Source organism: Plecotus auritus, assembly GCF_963455305.1.
Source record: "Plecotus auritus genome assembly, chromosome: 4".
Classification (NCBI taxonomy): domain Eukaryota; kingdom Metazoa; phylum Chordata; class Mammalia; order Chiroptera; family Vespertilionidae; genus Plecotus; species Plecotus auritus.
Window position 1 is genome coordinate 21,626,559 of NC_137775.1, and position 23,028 is coordinate 21,649,586.

The following is a 23,028-nucleotide window of genomic DNA, read 5'->3' on the forward strand; positions in this document are numbered from 1 at the left end:
TTTGGTCAAATTATACTCATGCATAATTATTTATTTTACATTTCACTAAGGATTACAATTTAAAGATAAGAAAAAAACTCTGCAAAATGAAGATGCAACAAAGGCAAAAATTTGTAAGATATCCTATTAAAAGTCAAAACATTGCAGTAGACAAAACTACTCACACACTTTCAACTACTAGCAGTGATACGTTGTTATCTGGGGAAAAAGACACATTGCAAGCGGTAAACCAAAGTTTGTTGGGAGGATGGATGAAGGATGATTGCAGTAACAAGTCATATGTATGTCAAATAAGTACATATTTTCCTGCATGTGCTGGAGAGGAAAAGAACAAGAAAAAAGCAGTAACTTCAAGTGCAGATAAACCATTTTGGAACTTAACAGGGGGCAAATTCCAGGTTTAAACTTCACATAAAGTGTTTTTAATGTAATGTCTACGACATCATATTTTACATTGTACATTCCTAAACCATGACATCCAGAAAAATGATGAACTGTAAATATCTTCAACAAAATTCCAAAGTCTCCTACAGCAAAAATACAAGGACATTACTTTAAATTGAACAAATCTACCATTTGACTTGCTTCTGGGCGTGGAAGTGTCAAAAATACATAATGTTTTAAAGCATGTAATATTAATGTCATCATTTTACACAGAGTCTAATTGGCTTTGGATTTCATGCTAACATTTTAATATATAAATATGCAAATAAGCTTTCTTATTTGCAATATTCTGGAAATATTTCACCTTAACTATACCTCAAATTCCTTTAGAGCAAGACTTCATCTTCCATTTATTTTGCCTCCTTCTCCATTCCACTGTATGTTCTGATAAATAAAACTCGCTACTGATTTACAAAATCAGACTTTTGTGGAAGGAAAACACTTACTACTGATCCCTGCTCTTTTTCAGATCTCCTGTATTCCATTCCTCACCCAGCAGCAGAGTGATCTCCGTCAGACCCAGTTAAAGCTCCCCAGTGGCTTCCCACTATTCCTGTAATAAAATTCCAAAATGTCAATATGGCCTTTAAGACCCGACAGGATCTGGGGTCTGACCTCCTCGACTGTTCCTAAGCTCTTATCATTTGGTCTTTCAGTTCCTTAAACTAGTTCCTGCTCGGGCTGTTTCATGTGCTCTTCCCTATACATGGAAAACTTCACATCTGCCTCCTTCTCATCATTAGGGTCTCAGCTGAAATGCCAACTCTTCCTGGACACAACAGTAAATCCGCCTTCCCAATCACCTTTGAACACAAAATTATTTCGTCTTCTACACCAACTTCTTTACCCATATTTTCTAATTACTCCTTTACATGTCCCTGTCTGTCTCCTCCAACAGACTCTAAGCTCTCTAGCCCCAGCAATTAACTGGCTGACCAGCTGGCTAAGCAAAACCAGGAGAAACAGAAGAATAAGAATGTAAAAGCAACAGAAAGCTAACTTCTTAGTAATGCCAGATATTCATGTATGCAGAAGCACAGAGAGAGGTCTGAGGAGCTGCTATGGTACACAAAAAAAATCTTTTTTTCCACATTGAAAGTCTTAAAAATGAATATTCAAAAGGTTTCCAAAGATAATTACTAAACTACTAACGTAACTTGCATAGAATTTGTTATTTTAACACCACCACAGTATACACAGCATTGTACAAACAGTGCATTTTCACATGAAAGCATGGTTTCCCAACTGCCAGCCACATATATCAAAATTGGGGTAACTTATTAAATCAGTTGATAGTCTGCATTTCAAAATGTGGATTTTCAAATAAAGTACTTCTGCAACATCTCACCTAATGACCCTCTCTTTCTCTACATGGAGATTTAAATTTTTTAATGCTCAAAAATTATTTTCAAAAAATTTAGATTAACACATAAGAAAAAAAAGAATTACTTATAGCTGTGGACAGAAATAAAAGGAAAAGAGGAAAAAGCAAGAGTAGATCCAAGGATGCAAGGTGAACACCTTGTCTGCTGCCTGGGCTTTTTCTTCAACTGTCCGTGTTGACGCCATCTGATGCTTCTCGGTCATGGATAAAATATCCTTGAAAAGATGGTCTCCTTTTCTCTATTGTTTTAAACAATAGACATAATCAACAAATAAGACAAGTACATCACATTGACAACAACACAAACATAGAACAATTGTGTGGGTCAGCGGAACAAACTGGATGAAGGGGCACACACAGTGAGGCCAAAACCTTAGCATGCCAGACACTGTTTCTCCAGACAACACAAGAGTCAATGGCTGAAATACGAACACTAATACCTTCAGAAAATCTAAAAATGAGAATTTAACTTATATACAACTTTATAAGACCCTACAACACCATGGTGTTTTAAATCTTAGTATTTTCAAAAGTTGTTTTTTTTTTTTCAGCAATTATCTTTGCTCATCTGTTCTTAAAGAGCTATTTTCCTTTCACAGTCACAAACTTAGAAATTTAAATCAACTAACAGCTCTGTTTTTAATGAAAAGGTTAATAAAAATAGCATGAGGTTATCTAAATCAAATGTGCCCAATCTGGCAACACTCAAGCCAGACTGGATGATGAACTTATGGAGAAGTGAGGGGCATAAGAAAAAAGGGAAAGATGAAATTGTAGGGTAAGACCTTTATATATTTTTAAAATTGTGTATTAAAGATAGCATAATCACTGTCTCCTCAAGTATGATAAAGAGCCCATGAAAGTTCTTGGCTGATAATAAGAAATTTTGAGAGCATCAGAAAAGAACAAATACAGATGGGAATGAATGGAGAAGTATTTTGGGAATAGATTCTAAAGGCAATACGATATTGATGGGGAGAAGTAATCACGGAAAGAAAAAAGAATGTTATGGTTGAAAACATATTTAAAACACTCGTCTACATGTCATTATGAGGAAGTCTTAGTATTAACTTGTATGATACAACATTTTGCAAGTTTCCACCAGGGCTTATCAGTCTTCAAAGCTAACTTTAACTTATTTTCCTCTTAGTAATTACCTTAAACCATTCTAAAAATGATCCACATTAATTATTTAATTATTAAACAAACTTTCTTATTTCAGAAGTCAATATCTGAAAACCTTATTAAATATAATATAATCTTAGTTTCTAAGTCATCCTATATAAAAACACATTGCAACTGAGTAAAATAGTTATTCTGAAACTATTTTAAAAGTACTTTGAAACTCATACAATTTACTTAAGAACTAGGTCGACACATATTACATTGTTAATAAATATTTAGTATTTTAAAAAATTGTTAGCAATCACATTTAAAAAAAAAAAACACCACACACCTGGGAACATTTTGTAACTTCCTGGGAATCAGCATCAGAGATTAGCAACCTGAATTTTACTGAAAAGCTGGAGACATATAGCCAACAAATAGCTAGTGACATACCCCTTGTATCTGTAGGGATAGAGGTGTGATACGTCGTTTTTCCCATTCATTAGGGCGCGGCTCAGGTGTGGATTCCATAAAATTGCGCTTGAGTTCACTAATGCTAGCCTGATGTTTCAGTATGTCCTCCTGGGCCTTATCCAGGTCCTAGCAATGTGTAACGTAATAAAGGGAGGAAATCCAAAAGGGAAAAAAAAACCCAGTAGGACAAAAATAAAAATAAAACCAAAAAATAAGACAAAGCATACTTACGATTAAAAAAACATACTAAAGCAAGAAAAATGCCAAGTCTCAAATGCCATATCACCTATGAATAACCTTAATGAGTTCCTCAAAATTTGAACATAAAGCCAATATGTAATTTTTTATGATTCACATCTTAAAGGGTTCTAATGTCTTCTTTGTTTAGAATTTTTTAAGGAATAACTATTTACATTATTAGAAGGAAGTCATGGAACTAATACTCAAAATGGCCAATAACTCTTCTTTCTAATAGTTAGATTTGAATGCAGCCTATGAATTTGTTCCTGTAGACTCACCTTCCTGATTAGGGCTACTACTAAAGTTGCCTTCTGTGAACATATTAAATCAAGTAAAAACAGAGAAAGGTGGACTCAGAAGCACATTTGGCCTCATGGGAAAGCCAGTCCAAGATCATCTACCACAAAAGGGGGGTGGTAGGGTTGGCAAGGACTGACTTTTTTCCAGGAAATTCCAGCAGTGGCTTTTAATCTTAAGGAATAAAAATAACAGCTTCCATAGGCTGCTTGTATTTGATCTCTCCATAAAATAACCTCATACTGGTTTCATGTAGTTGCTAAGCACAAATGTGAGGCCCAGCTGCCCCACATACCAAATGATCCTTATACAGACAAAAATGCAAGAGTAATTACCAGGTTGATTTTTCACTGGAGTAGGCCCTGATGAATGGTATTTGTGGGATTTTTTATATTCGCCCTGAAAACTAATATTTGTGGGAATTAAAACTAACTATTGTTTAGGAAATGGTTTTAACTGAATTTTAACCTTTTTTTTTTTTTTACATAGCAAAAATCATGGGGGCCACCTGTTGATTACATCCCACTCCCAGAGGAACAGGTCATGCATCTGATAAAATTAGGTATTCCGTATTCATGCACAAGCATAGTTGCTCATCTATGAGCTTCTACAGCCATTTGCAAAAACTCATGAAAATCTAAAAATCTTTGCATGGCATGGAAAAATGACTGTGGCTTGAGATCAGGCACATTTCTTGTATTTGTTCAAAGCAATGTTATGTATTATACTTTAAAGCATTTTAGTAAGTTATGCAAAAATACATTTCCAATAATTATCAAAGCTGCCAAAAGCAACCAAATTGATTAGTCGGATTATTGAGAATTGCAGTTCACCACTAAATACATTGCCATGTAATGCCCCCTATATAAGGAGAAGAAAAGTTCTCGTGTGACACGGGGAATATAGTTGACATTCCTAACTGGGTGGCTAGGTTTTCTTTCTTCCCCCGCACCCTTTTTTGTCTTTCATTTATTCTTTCTTCTTTATCAAAACAATCCCATTCATTAGCATATTTCACATGGAATACTTTAATTGAACCACATTCCTAACTGCATGGATTTTAGTGCCACCACCCACCTCCACCCTCATCCCCACCCCAAACTATTGTGGACACAGATCAACAGTAAAATGATTTAATGCCAGATCAACAAATATCTGTTCTGGTTAAAGTATATTAAGGATGGGATCACATTACTTCAGAATCCATGCCCTGAGATAACCCATTAGGAGAAAATAAGTTTACTTATAGAACTTCAAGGTTAATGGATAAAAACTATTCATCTGATGAAATAGAACTTGTTTTCCCAGTTGTCACTTTGAGAACTTCTAGTAAATATATTCCTACCTAAGCCACTTTAAAAGAACACAGTCAGACTGGTAACATGCACTCCCGAGTTGGATTTTCCCCATGCATTTCATGCGCTGTGCTTGAAAAATGTTGCCAGCCAGCCTGTGAGTGACCTCCCATCCATAGCAGCCTGGCAGCCATCAGGACAGTTGTTTTCTTAAATTATACAAACCTCCAACATTAAATTGCTATGTCTGACATAAATATTATCCCCTTCTACTCTCAAGGAATTTTTCTGTGAAATTAAATCACACACAGGGAGAAAAAGCAAATAAACGTAAGTGTATCAATCAGCAAGCACCAGAGTTGGATAGTCTAAGACATTAATAGTAATAAAAATTTTAAGAACCTAAAGCCACAACAAGCAAAACTGACAAATAAACCCTGAAAGAGCATCATCCCACACACAAGAATAATGGCAGGCAGCAGCCACCAGGTTTTAACTTTGTTGAAAAAATATCCACCTCCTCCAGCTGTGTTTCCTCTTCTTCCATCTTCGCCTGAAAGGTCATACAGCAAGTAGCCAGAAACAGAAGTATTAGTGGAAACTCTACCACTGGTGCAAAGAAGCTGTATTTGAATTTCAATGGTGAACTAGCATTACCAACCTTTATTGCGTGGCCCTCAGAAGATGCAGAACATTAAGCCACCTGGTCTTTCTTCACCTATAGTGTTGTATAAATGATGGAAATGATCCTTTGCAAGGGTGGAATGGAGAATGGAAGCTTCACTCTTTCTCAGTCCCTACTTTACATGCACTGCTTTTGAGTATTTTTTTTTTAACTTAGGAATAAAAATCTGAGAGTGTAAAAATGGCATAATTCAACCAGTTCTAATTTGAAATGTCTAAATCCATTAATGATAAGGGCAAAGTAAAATGATGTAAAATTTGGCTTTCCCTTTATGTCAGAGACAAATGTTCCCTATTATTCAGTTTTTTACATAGATTTCTTTCCTTGGTGAAGAGGGAATTGGCTTACTATGCTACATTCATGTTACAATGGTGGGTATTTAAAAACACTCTTTAAACTATAGCCACTTTTCTTTCATAAAATCCTTTAAGCAAGAATCAGTTTTCATAGTCGGACAAGTCTTAGTATTTAACATCCCAAAAGAATAAATTTGTAAATTTAAAACTAGCATAAATACTAATGACTACTGACTGACTCAATGACAGGAATGGCAAGAAAGAAAAATACTGGTTCTGATACCAAAGGAAAATGGTTTAACCTTTACATGTTAATTGACAGCAGGATCATATACATATCATATTCAAATGATAGTGTCAAATCTGAGAGTTCAAAATGTTCTTTTTTTAAAAAAAAAAAAGTATTCAAGTATTCAAGTTGTTTTCTGAAAAGTTAGCAAGGAGCTCAGAGAATCTTTTTTATCAGAAGTTAAATATTAGACACAGCCAATAATCTGTTAAGAATTATCTTCCAATTCCTGGGTCAACACTGAATTCTCTAAATTGTCCATCTTTCACATCCGCAGGTACCCTTTAAGATTCGTGTCTTCTCAATGCCTAATCATAGCATTATCTTCACATTTGTCTTTAGGTTTGCTCTAAATTACATGACTTACTCTATGTATTGATAGTAACCACAGGATACTAAGACACTAAGTCACCAGACCACATTTTACAAAACAATAAAAAACATACTGCATACATTAGCACGGACTGTTTAGCAGTGCAGAGGTAGCCCTATAAAGGGGTAAAAATCTTCAAACCAGACATTTAATGTTAAGAACACTAAGAGGCCCAACCTTAGGGCTATATATTCTAAATTTTCAAAAAGCCTTGTTTAATTTTCCATACACATTTGTTAAAGAAAAGATATCTTCCTTACAAAATATCTGACGGTGACTCTGTCACATAATTATATGATTTAGAGTTAAAAAAAAACAAACCCACACAAAATAAAATACTATCTGAAATTCATCTGGTCTCCAAATGCTACAATAATAGAGAGACAAGGAGTTTCTGAGATTAGAACTACAAATGTCAGGAGTAAAGGAATAAAGATGCATAAATGCAAGAAGAATGAGCTTGGCTTTCTAACAAAAGAACTAATAGAAACTCTACTTATACATATAAATTACTGTGATGTCCATGGCATCCTAAGTTCTTTTTTTAAGACCTAATAAGGTTTACAGATATTTATAAAAGAATCCTATAACTTTGCTTTCAACTTAGCATGGCGCTCTCAATGGATGTCAATGAAAGGGAAGTTGCTTACACTTATTGCTCATGCACTGAAATATTATCTGTGTGAAAATGTGCAGCTCATACTATATTGAGGGTAATCAGTGGTAAAGTTTATGCACATGTTTACACTCTACATTGGGAGGGGTATAAGATGAAGTGTAGTTTTGTGGACTGCACAAACTGAAGCTTATGTTGGAGTACCAACAACTACTTCCTCTTCCTCTGTTCTGTCATTCGAATCACAGTCATAAGACACATGAAAGGATGTCGCTTTGGCCTCCAGGTAGCAGAGGGACAGAGCCAGAGGAAGGGAAAATGTGAGGGAAAAGGGCACTGACTGAGAAGCAGAGAGAAGGAGCCCAAAGATGAGGATGAGGGAGGGAAGGAATGAAGGGGAGGTGATCGGAACATAGTGCTGGACGTCAGCGGGGAGGAAGGAGACCCAGACCTTGGGGAGGCTAGGAAAAGCAAGGTACCCATCTTCATCGAGGAGTGAGGGGAAGCTGGGTGGGAAGCATTTACAGAAACTGAAAGGGAAGTACCCAAACTCAGAATCCTTGTGGTCAGCCTCTTTTAAAGGCTTCTCGTGGGTGGGAGGACAGTCAATCTGAGAAGGGGCTACAATAGGATCCAAGACAGAATCCAGGACATCGACGTCACAGTCCCCCTGCTCTGTTGTTTCCCCTGTGGAAAGGAGTTCTAAGCTGTCTATTGTGATTTGGTCGGCCTCCCCAAAGGGGTCTTCCTCCGAAATGTCTGAAAGCAAGTCCATTTCAGGGACTGGTAACAGGTTTGGGGAAAGACATGAAGCATAGCGGATGAGTGGTGAAGGTGGGCAGATGAAAAGAGGCTGTTTTCAGAAGCAAATCCATGGTTGAATGTGAAATTACACGGATACATTCAAAGGAGAAATGGAGGCAAAAGAGGAGAGAAGAAATAAGTAGTTAGTGAACAACTTTACTCAAAAGTAGGGATTGTATTAACACAGTGGGGTTAGAAAATGAATTAAATGATCCATTTTTAAAGAGGAAAACTGAACTACTTTTATCATAAAATGTATAGGTATAGACTGATTTAACTATTGTTTTCTGACTGGTTGCAAATAAATCCAATGAAACTCAAACAGCATTATTACTTTTAAACCTGGTTGCTGACAGACATTCAAAGCATTGGCAAAAAGGCCAACATACTCCATCTTTTGCTGAATAAAGATAAGCAGAATTTCCTTTGGAATTTAAAAAAAATAACGATGTATCAAACTAACCAGGCAAAATGGAACAGACTTCAAATTGCTGAGCTCTTCTGTTTCAGATATGAGGAGTCACTCTCCTAGGTTCCTCGTCAGCATAATTTTGAAAGATTCTGACAAGGATACCTTGTTGGGCGTGATTTCTGCTATATTTAACTAAATAATTTTCGAACAAATAGTTTTTGAAATATGATACAAATTCTTTAACAAAGGTATGCAGGTGATTGGATGGCACGAGCTACCTGGAGCCCTTGTCCTTGTGGCATAAGAGTCTGCATGGCTCCCTACCCTCCTCTATGCTGAGAATTAGAGGTTGTCGAATTCTTGAGAACTGGCAGCTACTTCATCTGGCAGGTTCTTTATGAATTCATGCTGCATGTCTTCAGAATTTTCAAAGTTAAAGTATAGAGAATATTGTAAATCCACAGAATGATTTCATTTGTGTGTGTGTTGCTTTGTGCAGATATAGAAGAGATCTGAAGAACTCAAAGCCTCTTCAAATCAACCTCTAAGTGACTTCACTTGCCCAAGGTAACATAAATAACAGTGACAAATTTGAAAACATAATACAGGGTACTTCTCTATTCATTATGGTGTATACACTAAATAAAGCCAAAAGCAACACACCATTTTCTCACTGTTCACTAACACTTACCTTTGCTTAAGAATGTCTTCTTCATCAGTTATAGATTACTAATGAAAAATAATATTTTTCATAAAGACCATCTTTGCTCATTTCAAAAAATGTAACTCAACATGATTAAAGTAATAATACAGGTTATACTTTAACATTTACTTGTAACAAACAAATATAAATTTCAAATCATCATAGCTTTTATCATTTGAGGATTTAACTAAATAGAATGATTATGAAGAGTTAAAAATTACTTACTTGCATTAACATAATTTACGTTGGAATATTTTGCTTTGAACACCACTCAGAAAAAGGTTAGAGACCTTATCCAAACAAGCAAGAGCCTTCACATATTTGAAAATTGGGAAATCATATCAAAAGAGAACATACATTGACTAATTTTAAATATTATTTGAGTTCTGAAACAACAAATGCAACAGATAGCCTCTAGTCTAAGCACACATTTAAAATCACATACTCTACTAATTTACCATACCTTTCCTTCAATGAGGTGCACATGTGGGGCTTTAGTGGGGCTTCTGATGTCCCTCCTGCCATCCCCATCCTGTACTATGGCAGTGCTGACAACTCCACGGCCATATGCCGACACCTCCCCAGGGCCAGGAGAATCCTTCTTAAGACTTTGGTCCACAACACCAACTAGAGCTAGTAAAGAATGATCATTTGGATTACATTAGGACATTTAAATGGTCTAACTTTATGAAACTTCCCCCTATTACACAGATAAGCAGGCGGTATGTACTCAAAAGGAACGTTGCTTGAGCTCTGAAAATACCAACATATCAAATAAACTAATTTTTAAACCTTTTTTAAAAGTTTATTTATTAGTTTTAATTTCTTTTAATCCTCACCCAAAGATATTTTCCCATTTATTTTTAGAGAGAGTGAAAGGGGGCTGGGAGCGTGCAACCGAGGTACATGCCCCTTGACCAGATTAGAACCTGGGACGCTTCAGTCTTCAGGCTGATGCTCTATCCACTGAACCAAACCACTAAACTCTAAAAGTATTCTGAATTTTAATCCATTAACCACACAGGCTCCTAAAACAGGTTTTTTTAGGGGTATATTCTTATCATGGGATCAGCCAGCAGAAGGAGCTCTAAGATCAGCTGAAATGAGAGTCAAAGCAGTGTCAGAATCACAATATGAGCATTATTTTAATTCTCTAGGATTTCTTTGATCTTATCTGAGATTATTTCTGAAACAAATAATTATCTATTTATTAAAATTATTTGCTTCAACAAGTTTAAAGAATTTGCCCATAAAAGAACTTTAAATGCCATTTAAAATTGTGATAAGACAGTAAAGGTAGATTTTAGGGAATGAATTTCTGTTTAATAGTTTTCATTTCTCTAACGTCCCTCCTAAATGCCTCAACTTGACCTAACAGTAAATCTAATACATAGACACCCTCCCACTCAGCAAGCCTGGCCCTCATGTATTCCCTTCATCTCTCCTACAGATGGGCAGGAACATAGATTGTGTTGCAATCTTTGTCATATGGCAAATCAACCCAAGATGGCCTCAGATCTCAACAAGGAAAAGTGAGTAGCAGCTGGCAAAGCCTCTGTCTATCTGTAGTTTCTCCCTCAAACCACAGGAACAACCACTAAGGTCATTTTACTTGTATAAAAAGTGCTTGACTGGCCCAGATCCATGCTCAGTAACCACAAAGGCCTTTAGGCTGCAAGCCTTTGGAGGGCAGGGACTGTATGTGATCCACCACATTGAACTTGGGAGGCATCAAGCACCTCTAACCCATGTTTTACAAGAAACCTTTGATCTATATCCCTCGCATACCCTAAAACTTCCTTCTTCCCCAGTCTGCTGTTTTGGCCATACTTGCTTGCACCCAGTTAACTCAATCCAGAAACCTCAAAGTCTCTTCCTTCACCCCTCAACACCTGCAAGTCCAAGCAAGTGCTGGATCTATTCTAAATGTGGCCAGTTCTTCCATCTCTATTTGACCACCCAGGTCCCTCAGGACTCATGCTTTTGAAAGCCCACAGAATGTCATAAAATGAATTCACATCTTACATTAGGTATAATTATTTTCCAGGTGTTTTTTTTAATAAACTTTTGAGGAGATTTTCATAGGTTTCACTTGGAAAGTATAGAGCTATGAGTAATTATTTTAACTTATGATTATGATTTCTAAGCGCCCCTATACATACTCAAAAATTATTGCAAAATGGGAAAAATTTGACCTAGAAATAGTTTCAGATATAATATCAAAATTTTAATGAGCTTCAAATTTAAATTTACACAATGATGTTGACAAAATGTTGACACTGCATTGTTTTAAGCATTTATTAATTTCAGTTTGAAGGGGAATTTTTATTTTGGGAGGGGGATTTAAAACAATTTTTTTTTAGGTCTTAAACACTTGTAGAATCCTGAGAAGCTTGTAGACCCCAGCCACTGAGCTTGGGGTGCCAAATGGCTAATTGGCCTATCATCCAAGGCAAGACCACCATTACTCTCATCTGGACTATTCCCAACCAGTCCTCCTGCTTTCTCTCTCATCCTCTAATGATTTTAGACATTGCAAAGTTATTGTTTAAAAATAATAACACTGTGTACTTATGTGCTTGCACAAGTGTGTACACATCTGGACATATACACACTATACACACACACACACACACACACACAAACTTTCAGCAATTTCCTGCAACACCTAGAATAAAAACCACATTCTTTACCATGGCATGCAAGGCCATGTGTGACCTGCCCCAGCCTACCTCTCCCCATCACATACTAAGCTCTGACTACACTTGACTTCCTTCTGTTCTGGAATGTAATAAGCTCTCCCTAATCATACAACCTTCAGACCCACTGCTCCTGCTATCTGCGATGCTTTATCCCCTGCTTTACTCAAGTCTGCCTCCTACTCATCCTTCAAATCTCAACTGAAATGGTTCTTCTTCCTCATGTAGGCCTCCGTTCCCAGATGACCCAATCTAACTAGTGTCCCTGATTATTATATTTTCCATTTTCACAAAATCATTGCTTCCCTGCTCTCAAATGCATCTTGGTCATAAACTCTTTTAAATGACTGTTTTGCCTACTTTTTCGTTTGATTTTCCAATCTTGGATTCTCACCGTTCTAAAACAGCTTTTCTGGATTGACTTTTATTATTATTTGATTATTATATTTGATTTTAGATATCACATTAAATTTTATGTTCTCTGTAATCACTAGAAGACTGTGAAGCCTTAAAGAGAGACCTATTGATACATATATCTACACCAGTCTAGCCTTACTTAAAAACTAAACAGGAAAAAGAAAACACAACACATGTCAACAACAACAACAATGGTATGTTAATGGACAGTGGTGGGAAAAAATAAAGCTCAGTACCAGGTTACAGCCTAGCTTTGCTTTGAGGAGGGAAAAAAAGGGAGACTATAGCCCTAACCAAATAGTTCACTGGCTGTCTGGTCCTGCACTGGCATGAAAAGCCTTCTATTTTTCATAATAACACAATAATCCTTTTGATAACTTGCCCATCTGATGAATTACAGTGTCCAGAACACAAAAGGAAAAATAATGGATTACTGTGTGATGTTTGTGGCTTTTACTTGTAAAAAATCATTGTTTTCAGATACAAACCTATTATAACCCTCTGCGCTAGTTGCCCATAAGATGGTGCATTTCCTTAAGCACAACTGATATACCTCATAGAAACTGCAGTAGTTTACTCTTCTTTATAAACTGTAAAATTTGTAATATAGGAATTATAAAGCCTCATAGTTTAAAACAAAGGATGAAACAGACAGCATTCCAGAAAGAGGAATGATTTCTCTCAGGGCATTAAACAATACTGCCTGCATTTATTTAGCACTTGCATAAATTCTGTGCAGCAAGGGGCAAAGTTTGTGAAATATTTACATGAATGGGCACATTTTTCAGGTTTACTTGAAAAATGTTCAGTCGCCAATTAGCTAAAAGTTATAGCTAATTGTACATTGGTAATTCACTAAGTTTAAATCCCTACATTTGGGAATGTGGACATTTATTTGAACCAAATTTATAGTCACCTTGCAATTTTGGGTGGTCTCATAAAAATATACTAAAGATTCTTCTGAATCAATATTTAATAATTATGTATACAAAGATGCCCAACAACAAATCCTGGGAAGTATCTCCATGTGTATGCCTGGTTCTGTTTTCCAAGTTTATTCCAGGAAAAATAGATCAAGACCAGGGGGTGTTTATCCTTCACTGAGAGAATATTTTTATGTATTAGCATATTGTCTGTTTCAGGTAATCCTATCTAATAAAAGAGTAATATGCAAATTGACCGTACCTCCACTACAGCCACACCCACCAGCCAATCAGGAGCGAGTATGCAAATTAGCCCAACCAAGATGGTGGTTAATTTGCATATCCAGGAGTAGAGCGAAGACTGAAGACAGCATAGAAGGAAGCCAAGTATTGCAGAAGGGAGCGAAGCTGCAGAGAAGCAAGCAAGTGGGGCTGTGGAGAAGGGAGGGAAGCAGGCGGGGCTGTGGAGAAGGGAGGGAAGCAGGCGGAGAATGGAGGGAAGCAGACCGCCCCAGGAAGCCCTATTGCAGGAATCTTCCTGCAATGGGCTTCTAGTTATTTATAATATAGTTGTTCAAGTTCATATTTCAGAAAGCTATCAGTAACAACAAGCAATCAAAAAAGATTTTTGCTGCCCTAACCGGTTTGGCTCAGTGGATAGAGCGTCAGCCTGCGGACTCAAGGGTCCCAGGTTCGATTCCATTCAAGGGCATGCGCCTTGGTTGCAGGCACATACCCAGTAGGGATTGTGCAGGAGGCAGCTGATCGACATTTCTCTCTCATTGATGTTTCTAACTCTCTATCCCTCTCCCTTCCTCTCTGTAAAAAATCAATAAAATATATTTTTAAAAAAAAAACAAAAACGATTTTTGCTGATAACAGTAATAAAAGATAATTTTTTTAATTTTATATTACTATTTTTTACATGTTTTGAGATTAATCAACTAAAATGTTGAAAAGCTACTTCTTCTGGTAGAAAGTCATCCATACAAATTATTTTCACTTAGTTAGAAAAAATTTAAGTCCTTCATAAAGTATTCTAATTTAAAATTAACCTTAGCTTTTTTTTAGAAAACCTGCTATTAACTCAAAATTAGGGTAATAAGATACATACATGTATAAAAAGAAGCAACATCAATTTATTTCCATGTATAATTTATATAAAACTACAAATATGTAGCTAATTAGAATTCCAATAGGAAAAATATACAAATTTTACACTCCCCCTTGGGTGAAAGAAGAAACGAATATATTATATTTCCTTCCTTTTTGTTAAAATACATTTTAAACTGATCCTTTGAAGCTGTGAATGGTTTCTCATATGCTGAAAAGTTTGGTAAGCTTCAGTCAGTTTTTACAATCATAAAAATTTGAATGTTTTAAGTTCCTTTGAATAGAAGTTCAGATGTTACCACACCAAAAACCTTTAGAATTACATTTTTCCAAAAAAAAGCCACATAAAATATATCACAATTAAATCAGACCAGTAAAAACATGTTTGTCCATCATCTCATCAATGAGAACTCTTAGCTAACATTTGTGCCCACTGATAATGCAAAAAAACATTTAGATTCAGAATTGACAACTTCAAATCCTACCAAATTTTCTTGTGAGCATTAGAAATGAAACTTTATTTACTCAGAATAAAATGGCTATTCCTCTAGGGTATTTCGGGGGGGCTTATCAACTTGATCAACATTTTCTGATCCCACTGGATTAGAAAGATTAATGGAATCCAAAACTGTCAAAAAACGTCTTTACCTCCATCTAGAATCCTGGAGGCCCGCTTACTAGATGTGCGCTCAAAGTGTGGCGCGGGCCTGTCAATGAGGGTGCTTGCCTGGCGGGTCTGGGCTTGGGTGCGGCCGCTGTAGCGGAATTTGGACCCCAAGGTCAGGAACTTGGCCTTTGGTGGCTGCTCTGGAGACACAAGCCTGTAGGGGGGTAGAAAAAGGAACAAAATTAGAATTTATGAATTCTTTATTAACTTTAAAACTCTTAATATCTCATTTTATTAAGCATGATTACTCAATATTAAAAAAAAGGATGACTAACCTAATGAAAAAGAACATTATTTATATACCTTCCTACATAAGAGCTTAATGATAGTGATAAGATGAATAAATCCATATTCATGTATTTATGAATATGTTTTCCTCGACATGAGCCAAAGTGCAGCTGTTCTCAGTGTTTATCAAAGGTTATTTATTTGTATTAGCTTAAATCATTTAGATAAACACATATGTCTGAATTCTTGCTCCTAGCTGTAAGTGCCAAGTAGCAATCCCTTACTCTTAGTAATTCTTAATATTTATGTCTATTTTTCCTGGGAAAGAACATCTAACAAGGAATCCGTCCCATCAAGTGATGCTTTCCCATGAAGAAGGCAGTATTCGGTGGATCTGCTGAGATGACTAACTTCCTTTCTTGCTAGCACAGTTCTACTGCTTAAACCCGGGTTCATAATGGATAAAGTTAAACTTAATGTCAAATACTTCCATGTACACAAAAACATGTTCTTAAAGTAAATGAGCCAATCTTGTCTGGCATACAACTGAAATTTCCTCACTATCACTGTCTGATCAAGAGTTGGCAAAATATCTTAACAAAAAAATAATCTCAGAGCTCTTGTGGAATTTATTAAATATAAGAAGGCTTTAGTTGACAATTCCACAATATGGAGAATGCTATTTTTCCTATCATTTTTCCTATCATTCTCCAAGAGTGAATCTTTAAGAATTATTTAGCATTGCAAGTATCCTAGACCTTCTGCCCAATTTTTTAGAAAACTTATTTTGCTAAGGAAGCAATGAAAAACGTTTCAAGGAAAGGTAAAGCTACATGTAATAATACAAGAGACGATCCTCCACTAATTAAGGATTCTCAGTAGTCTTAAACATTCCTCTCCCTCTCCCCGAAAAGTGTTAGAATTAAACTGATGAAAGAACTAAACCCTCTGGGCTCTCCTGGCTTTAATCTATTCATGTAGTTGAAGTGTTTCTTTAAATCTTCCATTTTTTGCCAAAAGATTTTGGAAGGATATATGTCACATGCAAATGAAGGAAAGTTATTAACTAGAGGATTTCATTTTGTTTCTTGCCTGACACTGGTTGACCACATACTCAAAGTATTAGCTTGCAGATTAATTTTCTGATGATAAAAAAATCCTTAAGTAATTAAGCTTCAATTAAATAGAAACAAACATCAAAACAAAAAAGGGGCTGACTTCACCAAAGACATTTATTAGCTCTCTTTAAAAGAATTTTTTTTGGTGATTTAAGTCAATGGTAATATAAATAAGTTTTCTAAGAAAATGTAGATAAATCGACAAAATATTTCAAGAATATCACTTCAAGATCAGTTTATTTTCTTTTCATTTTACTTTTATTTTCCACATCAGACCTTATCTTCATAAGAATAACATCAAAACCACTACAAGGCATCTATCATTTCACTTTTGGAAATTTAAAAGCTATGATAAGGGGCTAATCATTAGACTATTAAAGGTCTGGAGCAAGATAATCTAAGTAATGATGTATTAAAGGAATCCAACTTCTACATATTTTACTGCTTAAGTAGTGTATTAACATTTTAATTTTATAAAATTCCTGTCATTACAAATTAATATTATTAATGTTTCTCTACGGAAAATGAACATTTTAAGAAAAATCCACATACCAATTACTAAATCAATCATACATTTAATAGAGTGCCATGGGTTCCCATAAAAGTCTCTATGAAGTGGCTGATGACACTAACACACTTAGATTTACAATACCAAAGTTTAAATGGCAGTTTAATGTCAAGCTAGAGAACCTCATGTTAATCTTGTTTACACACCACCATCACCACCACCAACAACAACAAAAAGCACTGAGAAAATAGCAGGAAGCACATCAGCTGCAAATTCATTTGGGAAATCTAGCACCATGGGTATACTTGTGGCTGCCTGGAGCCACACTACCTGGGTCTGCATTCCATCACTACCTGTTACTACGTTACTATGTATATGATTAAGAGCATATTTCTGAACTTCGCTGTTCCTCAGTTTCTCCATATGTAAAGCGAAGATAACTGCATCTGCCGCATAAGCTGTGTTATAAGGATTCATAAAATGAATCCATGTGCAGCACTAAGAATGGTGATGGGCTCTATGAAATGCTCAAGCAAGGACAGCAGCTTTATAATGTTCTTGTTCTACTAATATTAGTCTAGCTGAGTGGCTGTCAATCAACACAAAGATCTGTTTATGGCTTCAATCTGAAAGCCGTTTTAATTTCCTAAAGAAATTACTTGAATCTTTTAAGATAAACTAAAACAGAACAAAATCCACTGATCAGATTCAAAGCATTCTGCAGACAAATTATGATTTGCCCTTTCTGTGTTACATACATGTTGTGAGCAAAGTTATATAAGATTTAAAGATATAAAAATGCTTTTATTAATCATTATCCCAAAAGTCTGCAGGAGCAAATTGGTCTGCTTTTAAATTGAAGTCCATGGTATGTCAGCAAAAATGAAGGCAGACAGTTCAGAGTGATGAGTGATGACAAGGCATGGCCCAGGCAACAGAAATAGACACAGGAGTGGACTTTGCAGACAAAGGAGATTTGACACTGATAAGAGCAAAGAGCCATAATGGAGGGTGTTGCTGCATCTGCCACATTCTCCTCTACCACCTCCCAGTAAGTAAAAGAGCTATTTCAATTAATTTTAAGCTGTTTTCTTTCAATTACCTGTAAAAAGTATGATGTTCCACACACACTTTCCATAGCCTTTTCGCAGCCCGATGGTTCGGCAATTTGAATCCAATGGTACTCTCAAACTGTTCCAGCTAGAATAAACAAATCGGCATATTTCTTTAAGAGTTAATTGGAAGCTACTAAAAAACATGAATTCACATTTTCTCTAAAAAGTGATTCTTCTTGAAAAACTATGAGTACATCGAATATAATTTATACAAAATAAGTATTTCATAGACTGCAATACTAGTTTCTATGAAAAGCAGGTACATAACTATTGACATAAACAATGTCAACGTCCACTAAAACTAATTTTACCATTTTCCTATTGATCTCCACTTAGCTTATTCAACAACAAAAAATGAGCCCCCACAATGTGGCAGGCACTTACTATCTTTCCTGTTCTGTGAATCTGTGGTTGTTGCTTGTTTCATCAACAGGAATATATATGCAGGTTTATCATTAAGAACCTGACCTTTTTTTCACCACGGAGAAATAAAGAATAGTTCGTTTTCGTAAACTCAGTGGAAAAGAATTCAGTTAGCTCATGGCCATGAAGGAGAACACGGACAAAGCCTAATCAGATATGCCAAGGACTACACAACATGCTTACCTCTGCTGGCCTAACTTTAATGTAGAAGTTACTGCGCTTATAGGAAATTTTCAAGATTTTCGGCCAAGCAAAACGATTGATTCTCAGTCTGTCCTTGTAAATGAGGAGCCCATTAGCACACACACCCAGCTTGATGTCCACGCCTTCTGAGTCCTGCCAAGCAAAAGCATTTGACCACGGTTAGGGTTGTGAAAATTACACAGATCAGGAAGCTCATTAGCTCCTCAAACCATGACCAGGAATACCAATTTAATAGGTCGGCATTTAAATTTCAGTGACAGTACACAGGTTTATAGGAATGGTAGGACACACAACACATCTTCAATCTTATCATCTTCAGGGATTAGGTTTGATTTGCCAAAGAGGTACACAACATAACTACAGGACACAATATTCTTCAAAAGGCATTATTCATGTTCCTGAGCTTGGGCCTATGAGCTTACAAGGGAGGAAGGAAACAACACGATTTAGGTATCCTGAAGATACGAGTGTTCTCCAAGAGGCTACACCAGCCCTTGGGGATAGATAGTATGTTGGTTTAAAGTACATTCAGCCTTTTACTTTAGTAAAACTTATTTCAGATGGATTATCCTAGCTAATAGCTATTAAAGTTACACCTATATTCTGTAAAACAGCAATCCCTCCCAGAAAATTTCTCTTTTAGACTGACAGTGTTAAAATGTTTGAATTCTTTCAAGTAGTTATTCAATAACTCCGAGTGCTGACATCCAGTTCTTGTCATAGCATATTCCTTTGGCTGGCATATTTCAAAGGACTGCAGGCTATTCTTTAATTATTAATATTGTTTTAATTTAGAATAGATGACAATCTAGAATAATCACAAGACTGAAAGATTTTAAACTATCAAGTAAGTTTACAGACAAAAGTAAAAAATTGGCTCCTCACGTTTCTAGTAGTGTTGAAAATCTGATATGCACAATACTCAAAATGTACAAATTATTATTTATCTTTAAGGGAAAAACTAAATCTCATTCAAATATGTAAAATTGAAGAATATTATTTAAAGATATTCACAATTTCTAAATTCTCAAAAAGCATGCTGAAACAAACACTACATTTAGTTTTTAAAAAAATAAAAGTACAGTACTAGGTAACTGATGCCAATTGCTTTAGTTGCTGATATGTGAATAATTCATATATACAAATAAAATTACATTAGATCACCTGAGGAGGTTTAAATATCTAATCTATAAGGTGCTTTATTCACCAGTGTCCTGGCAGCCAGAATTCTCTCTAGGAACAGAGTAAAAAGCTGGGTGAGTCAGGCACAGGTGTCCAAGCAACTTGGCATCACTCACAAATGGTGCGTTTGCCAAAAACGTCACTGGCCATGACCACAGGAAGCAGACTGGAAGATTGCCCAAGACAGCATGTTCTCACCACAAGTGAGGAGGCAGCCCTCATTTGAAACATTGAACAAAGCCATCTCTAGTCTGAAGCAATCTTTAGACAGGACACTGAAGCTATTTTTTCTGACTTAATAATAAACAAAATCTGGATCCAAGTAAATGAATTGATTTTTGGTTGTTCCACACATTGTTTTAGAATTATCAGTATTTGTACGTTGAGAAATTACAAATAAAGGATAAGAAAGGGAAAAACATTGTATTTGACTTCTGACATTCAACCCCCAAGTCAGAGAAATAAAGTAAGAAAAAGGGAGCATCTCCTCTGCTGTGCTCACTGTCCCCGGAAGCTGCCCCATGTGGGTATCAATAGGATCCCAGGCCCACTGACTTCTGCATGGTTCAGCCTATGGAAAGTTCATAAAGAAGATCAGAGAGAGGAGGGAGGGAGGGGGCAGTCAAGGTTTTGAATACCCAGATTCCCTCCCTGTATGGTTGCCATCTTGCTGGCTGTGTCCATGACAATGACAGCTCCTCTCTAGATGGCCTTCCACATAAATCTCTCCTGAGCCCTACAATCACCCTTCGGATCCAGAGAGGGCTGGTGCTCTACTACCTCAGAAGTATCGCTACTCCTGTGGTTTCCCTGTACCTTTGTCAAGATGCCTTTTATTCAACACCCTCCAACTTGTCCTAACATGAGAGTGCCATTAAAAACCCTTCTGATAATAAAATATTAATTAAAAGATGTTTTAAATACAATCTCAAGACAATGAAAAACTATAAAGGCACAAAAACTTTAAGAAAGGTTCTTTTAAATTGCTATATATCCTTTTAAATGAACTACAAATATCTTGTTTATCAAATATTATCTGAGTCCATCAGATGATAAACAGAATGAATGAATGTTACTTTGCATAATCTCATTTTTATTTAATGCCTGAGTTCAACTGCTCTAAGATTTTTTTAATGTTTATTTATTGATTTTAGAGAAAGGGGGTAAGATTTGTTGTTCCATTTATTTATGCATTCATCAGCTGATGCTTGTATGTGCCCTGACTAGGAATCAAATCTGCAACCTATCGGAACGATGCTCTAAACCCGTGGTCAGCAAACTGCAGCTCACGAGCCACATGCGGCTCTTTGGCCCCTTGAGTGTGGCTCTTCCACAAAATACCACGGCCTGGGCGAGTCTACTTTGAAGAAGTGGCGTTAGAAGAAGTTTATGTTTAAAAAATTTGGCTCTCAAAAGAAATTTCAATCGTTGTACTGTTGATATTTGGCTCTGTTGACTAATGAGTTTGCCGACCACTGCTCTAAACAACTGAGCTCCCCGGCCAGGGCAACAAAATTTTTTTAAAACAAGAAAATATATCAAAATATTAACAGTGATTATTTCCCATAAAGAGATTTCAGTGATTTTCCCCCTTCTGTTCACCTCTATTTTCTATGATGAACATGTATTACTTTTATAATAAGGAAAAATCTTTAAAGAATAAAGAAGCCACTGAGGAAAAAAGAAATTTTCAAATATGAAGGACTATTAATACAAAAGAAAGAAATATTAATCTGAGAACTAGGGAGGGAAGATATCTTCGTGTGGGGGCTTTGCTGGAGATCTCACAAATCCTTTCATCTGGGCTTCCTATGCTACATCTAGGGATTGGCAGAGTCTTTTAAAAGCAGGCTACCACAGCTGCCCTCAGCATGTTGAGTTGTCTCTGAATATATTTCCAAATCCATCTTTCAAACCTTACCTTTTGTTCTCCTAGGCTCTCCCCATTAAATGATCATCCAAATAAGGATCATGAAGTAGGTGACATTTATTACTGGCATCCTCACAACCCAACCCAACCCAACCTTCTCCTATCACCTATTCATTCTTTTCCTCCCACCTCTCAAATTAGACTGAAGGTACTATGTCACCTGGAGCCTGGGCCAGCCTACTTTATCTTGTAAGAGGGAGAAGCCCAATTCAAGGGTTCCTTTATAACCAGGGGGTTTTTAGACAGTGGTCAATACCCATGATGCTTTTGCCCTTTCATGGTAGCTAAGATCTGCTCTCTGATCCTAAGACAGAGGCAGGAGAGGGAGCTGGGATAGAGGGCACTTTTGTTACTTCTGATAAGACAAAATCTGGGATGCAGAATAAACCAAGATGATGGATCAAAAAGGCTGATGAGTCTTGGGATAAGTACATATGAAAGGGTATTAATTAAAAATATTGGAAAAAGAAGAAATAAATAGGCGGGAGAATAAATGGACCCTCCCACAACTATAAACACCACAATTAGTCACCAAAGAAATATTACAGAGGCCCTGGGGTGAGGGTGAGTAGCCTTTTGCAAAAGGTGAACCAGACTATTCTAATGGGAGCCCTCTCAAAACTTCAGTCAACAGCCTGGAAAGAGGCCACCTCCCATGACATTACAGTACCTTGGCATGATGTAGGTCAACACCATACATGGAAAGCCTCTTCGCATTTTCTAAGAACTGAGAATCAGCTTGTGCTGGAGATAAGCCCCTAAGAATCAAAAGAAACAATATTATCTTATTGGTGGATCCAAAGAAAATGTGGCCAAAATGGGAGGAGGGGTGGATGAGCTTGGAGAGTTTGGGGTGCAGTGAGTAACATAGATAAATTTGCAGAAAAGTAGAAAACAAGTAAAACAGCTGAACTCTCAATCTCTAGCATTTTTATCTTAGGATCCTCTAATATAAACCTGTTTATTACAAAGATATGCACTTCTACCCTTACCCTTTTTCTCTTAGAAAGCTGCTTTCAATTTTTCCAACTGGGGAAAAACACCCCAGGAATAATGGATACAACATAATTAACAAAAAATAA

At 36.4% G+C, this 23,028-nt stretch overlaps 1 protein-coding gene across 40 annotated transcripts in view; it reads right to left on the reverse strand.

The window, feature by feature from the left end:
- Positions 1 to 23,028, reverse strand: part of EPB41L2 (erythrocyte membrane protein band 4.1 like 2) — a 214,070-nt gene that overhangs the window by 35,436 nt on the left and 155,606 nt on the right. For 16 of the 40 annotated variants that reach the window (XM_080666173.1, XM_080666187.1, XM_080666182.1 and 13 more), the window contains exons 8-15: positions 22,617 to 22,704; positions 18,814 to 18,966; positions 18,195 to 18,292; positions 15,220 to 15,392; positions 9,883 to 10,052; positions 5,467 to 5,529; positions 3,389 to 3,535; positions 1,966 to 2,067 (exon numbers count right to left, since the gene is read on the reverse strand). In XM_080666173.1, coding sequence (XP_080522299.1) covers positions 1,966 to 2,067; positions 3,389 to 3,535; positions 5,467 to 5,529; positions 9,883 to 10,052; positions 15,220 to 15,392; positions 18,195 to 18,292; positions 18,814 to 18,966; positions 22,617 to 22,704 — 994 coding nt within the window. The remainder of the gene's footprint in view (positions 1 to 1,965; positions 2,068 to 3,388; positions 3,536 to 5,466; positions 5,530 to 9,882; positions 10,053 to 15,219; positions 15,393 to 18,194; positions 18,293 to 18,813; positions 18,967 to 22,616; positions 22,705 to 23,028) is intronic. The other 24 variants (XM_080666204.1, XM_080666200.1, XM_080666189.1 and 21 more) reach the window with 3 other exon arrangements.